This window comes from Gadus morhua, chromosome 17 (genome assembly GCF_902167405.1).
Source record: "Gadus morhua chromosome 17, gadMor3.0, whole genome shotgun sequence".
Classification (NCBI taxonomy): Eukaryota; Metazoa; Chordata; class Actinopteri; order Gadiformes; family Gadidae; genus Gadus; species Gadus morhua.
The window spans coordinates 16601774-16607714 of NC_044064.1; the positions used below are offsets into that span (position 1 = coordinate 16601774).

General features: G+C 47.6%; 1 protein-coding gene and 1 long non-coding RNA gene across 2 annotated transcripts; both read right to left on the reverse strand.

The window, feature by feature from the left end:
• Positions 1-441: 441 nt before the first annotated feature.
• Positions 442-3639, reverse strand: LOC115530021 (uncharacterized). Its single transcript, XR_003973683.1, has 6 exons — positions 3406-3639; positions 3234-3320; positions 3003-3108; positions 2754-2831; positions 2467-2640; positions 442-2375 (listed from the first exon to the last, which is right to left on the reverse strand). It is a non-coding gene; the product is annotated as an uncharacterized LOC115530021 (long non-coding RNA).
• Positions 3640-4084: 445 nt separating this feature from the next.
• LOC115530022 (uncharacterized) lies at positions 4085-5513 on the reverse strand. The gene is made up of 2 exons (XM_030339193.1): positions 5143-5513; positions 4085-5055 (listed from the first exon to the last, which is right to left on the reverse strand). Exons 1-2 carry the CDS (start codon positions 5500-5502, stop codon positions 4672-4674), a joined length of 744 nt encoding a protein of 247 aa, XP_030195053.1. The 5' UTR covers positions 5503-5513; the 3' UTR covers positions 4085-4671.
• Positions 5514-5941: the final 428 nt, after the last annotated feature.

Sequence of the window (5941 nt, forward strand, 5' to 3'; positions counted from 1 at the left end):
TCCTCCCTCATGGCGTGGCGCAGAAGGGCCACATCTTCAGGGGCCCACTCAAAAAGGCAGACAGAGAGCTTGGCCATGGATATGGGGCACAGGGCGTGGGCGTCTGTCGTGCATCCGGCCGCAAGCCGCCGAAAGAAGTGCCAGATTTCCAGCCGGATGACGAGGCCTGGCCAGCCGTTGAATCTGGCCTTCAGCTTGCTCTCCCCTCCTGTCTCCTTGCAGCAGCCACAGTCCACATAGAGGAGTATAGGGGGAGCTATGCTTGCCTCGCTGTAGCGCCTGATTAGGCCTGACACCATCCAGTCCAGTCCAGGTCCATCCTGGGCTGTCAGGACGCTGTTCAGGACCTGCCCCTTCTCGTTGCTGACGAAGGACACCCAGAGTGCCGTCCCCTTGGCGGCTCCAGCCAGCTTTTTGGTCATCTGGAATTAATCTGAATAAACAAATTCGGAGGGCTTTCAAAACAATAATAGAAATTAGAATAAGAACAAAACAAGACAAATATATACACGAAAGTACATCTAGGAATAGACATATAAAAAACATATCAAATATAAACAGCAACATATAAAAAAGGCATTTACACACTGTGGCGACCCGGCCCCAGGAATGTCTCTCACGTCAGAAATACCACACTCTAAGATGCGTTCAAAGCCCAGTGGGGCGTTTATTCATTAATAAGAAAAGTAAACTGCGGGGTCGATACCCAACGCAGAAAAACAAAAGTCATACAAGTGACTCCGTGAGCCACGCTGGCGTCCAGGGAATTGTCTGGGGCGTGCCTTGTCGGCGCACGTCGTCCTGGTGTGCGCCTCCGGGGAAATCCGTTAGATCCAGCAGTCTGCTTGGCCGTATCAGGTCCTGGGGTTACTATCGGCCGCTCTGTCTCCCGGTTCACCTCTCTGGGAAAACAAACAGCTTTTTAAAGGGTGCCTCACCCTCCGTCGCAGGTGTTCTCCATTCTGCTAATTGGCGTTACGCAATGGATGCTCTTTGGCTCCGGCTGGTGGATATCGGCTGTATATGCCCTCCACCACCTCTCCCTTGGGTCGCCTGGCCGGAGGGTTTGGGGCCGGGTTGCCACAACACGCAAAAATGCACATCAAATAATCATTGACACATTTGTGACTATAACTTAAATTGCTCATAAGCTGGGATATGTTGTTATAAGAAAACCCATTTCATGCATTGTTGATGTCACAACTTCAGCAAGGCTTTAGTTTTTCAGTTGTTTGTTTCCTGTTTTGCCACACTAACTCCTGTCATTTCAGACTCTGCCACTCCCTCCTGCTCTGCATTGTTGGTGATCTTCTTTGTGGAATCCATTTTTAAAATGGAGCCAAAGGTGGAGGTGATGTTGGCCTTGATGTGGCCCATACGGCTCATCAAGTCCTTCCCGTAAACCGTTAGGAGACACCTGTTGGTCGGGACAGCCATAGGCTCGGGGGGCCTCTGACAGACCACAGGGAAGAAACTGGGCCTGCTCGCAAAGTCATTGCACAGCTCGATGTAGTGGGTCGAACTCTGCAGCCACTCCTCGCTGTGGTTCTCCCGCAGCTCTTCGGCCAGGCGTGTTGAGCTATTGCCGAGGGTCCTCTCCCATAGCATCCGGATGACACGGATGTCACACGCATACCATTGTGTACAGGTATAAGTGTATCAAATTATTTAGTTTTGTTGGACAAAGAGCTTTCTATTGGCAAAATGTTATAAATATTTTTTATTTAATATTGATATTCTATGGTGTTTAGTGTGATAAAATATTGCTATTTGCTAGATTACTGGCCGGATGAATTTAGATACATAAAAAAAGATATTTGCTTTCATGATCTGAACTCACTTGCAGGTCAGGATGATGCGGAACTCCCCGCTGAGAGCCAAGCTCAGCTGGTCCAGGACGGTCTGGATCGTGGACAGGTAGTTTGTAATGCAACTGGAGGAGTTGCACCTGAGGGTCTCCTTCACCATCAGGTAGTACCTGTCCACGTCCAGGACCTTCCGTGCCCTCTTTTGGATGCTGGCCCCGGTGAACTGCCTCTTGCACTTGGGGCAGGACAGCCTCACCTTCCACAGGCGGTAGGGCATCCACACCAGGAGACGGTGCATAAAACAGCGATCTGGTGACGGGACATGATTATAAATGAGGGCTGGAACCGGTGGCTCATACCAGAGCTTGACGTCTGGCTGCAGCCGCTGGTTCCTCCACAGCGTGGACGCAATCCAGCGCTGGTCCTGCTGGGGAATGGTCTTCTTCATTTCCACCGGCAGCCAGAACTGATCTGGAGCCGGAGCTGGAGCAGTAGGGGAGGAGCAGGGAGGAGACCAGGAGGAGCAGGGAGGGGACCAGTAGGAGCAGGACTCCTATATGATGCAACCTACATAAAAATTAAAAAGATCATAAATCGGCTATCCGCTACACGCTACAGTATGTAAGACCTGTATAGAGGATATTACAGTTGCACTAACCAGAGGGGAAGAGCTGGTCCTCACAGGGACCGCCAACAAGACAGGGCTGGATGGAGGCAGAGAGAAAGGGGAGACAGGCCTGTAGAATCGCAGACTGGAAGACGGCGTCACTCGAGGTGGGGTAGCTGATGGAGTGCTTCTCCCAGCCAGGGCAGTGGCAGGGCTGGAGGGACGCTGGGAAGAGGGGGAAAAACGGAGCTGATGAAGTACAATTACAAAACAAGGATAGTGTTGGCTGTATGGCTGTGTTCTTATGCATCAGGCACAGCTATAGGTACATCAATTACCTCAGCAGGCATCCTAGTCACATTGACATTCGGCCTGGCTGCAGCAGACAAAGTCCCACCGAACCGCACTTTCTCAAACTGAAAGTCAAAAAAGAATAGTCTTAATAAAATGGTGTTGAAAATAACATTATAAACACTGATACCATACAGTGATACGCATGATAGTTATGTCAACACACAGATCTGAGATGAGTTGATCATGGCTAACCAGGTGAATGACATGGTAATTAATGTGATGGAAATATTCACCATGCAACGTCAATGCAGGCCTCTCAGGGCTCCGTGCAGGCGCAGCAGAGGTGGAGGCTGAGGTAGCTGAGGTTGAGGCCGAGCTAGCTGCAGGACTTCTCACAGACTGAGAAAGAATAAAACATTAAACAAGCTTTAATACTAATCAATATTATTCAATGTGGGATTTTGTCCACATCACAAATTGTAAGCCTACAAAATGGATTGATTTCACCAGGCTCTCAATATTACCTGCTGGGGGTGAGAGCCACAGGTACATGTCTGCGCTACCCTTAAGATTGAGGTCTGCCAACGCAGCATCATGGGACATTTCTCAATCTGTAATTAATTGAAATGCATGATTTACTTACAGACACAATCGGTTCACTTTGGAGTTTTGGTTTACTGTTGGGGCAAAGTTTACCTTCTGGTAGAGGTTGTGCCATTTGGCCTGTTTTGGAGATGGCCTGTTCCCTGCACTGGAGGGCAAAGTGCCAGAAGAGGCAAATGCCTTCAGGCGGCTCACCTACTCCTCAGACCCCATGGCTCTATGCTTCTTAGTAGACATCTGAAGACAAGGGGAAGAATGGCAAAGTTACCACTCATTGTCAAAGACATATGCTATACGTGTGTGTGTGTGTGTGTGTGTGTGTGTGTGTGTGTGTGTGTGTGTGTGTGTGTGTGTGTGTGTGTGTGTGTGTGTGTGTGTGTGTGTGTGTGTGTGTGTGTGTGTGTGTGTACAAACTAGGAGTCATCATATTTGGTATGGGACCATTACCTTTACCTACCTTTACACTTAATGAATCATATCATAAATACAAAATAAGACCTAGTATATCCCCATGTAATTTAAAATGGTCGTTCACCGTAATCGTACTACTAGGTCCTACTGAGGCTAAAATGCAATAAGTTAACCCAAGTTAGTAAAGTTCAGGGCTCTCGGGGGGGGGGGGGTATATTAACATGTGACTGCATACAAATGTATCCACAGACATGGTGACTAATGTATGATAGTAGCATTATTGGCCCTTAACACTAATATTCAGAAACAACACTGCCTCAAAAGGCTATTGGCTTAAGCAACACCAGTAGAGGCATATACTTTTCCCTGAACTTTTAAACATACAAAAACATAATTATATATTAATGTGGCATTCAGTCCAATGCTTGAGTTTCCTTTCTCCCTGAGAAAGGACACTCATCTCCTGGTTCTTCTGATGCCGTTGAAACCTGAGAGAAGATCATGTGTTAGATATGTATGCATTAGAGAACTATTCAGTCACTTTGCGGTAAATCATTTATTAAACAGCATTCTGTTGAACTGTGTGTGTGCATGTGTCCATGTGTGGTTGTGTGAGTGGGTGCGTATGTATGAGTTTAAGTGTGTATGTGGTGAAGATGTCATACATATGATGGTTTACTTGCACTTGCACTCTTCAATTGATTCCTAATTGATTTTTATATAACTGTATTTACTGTTACTATGTATTCCTCTTGTGAAGCACATTGAGTCGGCCTTGTGCATGAAATGCGCTTTATAAATAAAATTGAATTGAATTAAATAATGTGCCTGACCGACCATTGAATGAGTGTCCGCTGATTAATCTCAAAGAGCTGGATCTTTGTGCCCTGTATAACCCTTGGACTGTTGAGCACTAAATCCCGGATGTGGTGGTAGTCGCGGAGAATCTTAGACCATCTGGGGTTGGAAACACTTGGTTGTCTTGTGCAAAGTGCACAGCGTTTTGCACATGGCCTCAACCAAGCGGCTGGTGGCAGGCCACTGAGCTGGCCCCCCAGGATGTCCTATCAACCAGCGCTTAACACTCTCCACACCCGGTGTGACTCCAGACCGCTTGGGAGCCTTAAAACTGCCATGTAGCAGTCGCTCCTGATGACAAGGCTGATAGTTGACCCACCTCTTGTCACAGTCAGAGAGAGTTGTCCACAGCTGGATGACCTGGGTCACCTGCAGTTGAGTGAGGTAAGATGCCTCACGGAAACCCACCAGGTAAGCAGCGAGGTCCTGGACTTTATCCCACCCAACGACCCCATTCGGTCCAATGACTGCTCCCTAATAAATGGATTGATTAGTAGTAACAGTAAATGGGAAATAAAATGTAATTGTGTTTAATTTGAAATAGCCATTAAAGTGTCTTACCTGAGCCTCGTTGGACAGATTGGTTTCATTGTCCAGTGCAGCCTGAGAGGTGTCAGGCAATACTGAAGGGGCAGCGGCAGGATGTTGTCCTCCATCACATGACCTGGACTGCAGATCATCAGGAGATGCAGGGGCCTGAGGTGGAGAGGCCTGAGGAATCTCCGTCAGCGATGAGGGCAGTTGACGGGAGGGGTCATCCTCGTGGAGCACAGGAACTGTGATGTCCTCTGTGGTCTCTTCTTCAAATCCCTCATCTTGAATGTCATCATCATTGATCTCCTCCACCAGTCTGGCCTCCTCCACTGGGTTCTGGAGCACCGAAGTCAATGCTTTGCCGGTCTGGCTGTACAAGTACTCCATCCCCAGCAATTCACCTGCAAAAACAAAACAGAAAAAGAGAGTATTCTTAATATTTTTAAGCAATATAGCACTCATGATCGTAAGGTTGGTGAAGGATAATCCACCGATGTTGATACCTCTGGCCTCATGGATATAATATCTATTACATTAAAGGTTAATTTGATTAATGAATGGTCTTATTTAAGAACAAATTAATTAAGTTTCTCGCTCTCATGTTGAATGAGGAATCCTTTCTTGCCTGTGTACGCTACAGGAGTGCGATAGCGCTCATCCCAGCATGTCCCTAGCACCTTTCGGCTGAGCTGGTGCTGCCGTAAGAGGGGACGGAAGGTGATCCTTTCCCGGCGTCCTCCATCCGGTCATCATTCCGGCGCATCAGCCCTTCAACAAGATACGCCTAGAAATGTGCATCACTGGCACTGGTTCCTGAAGGATATAT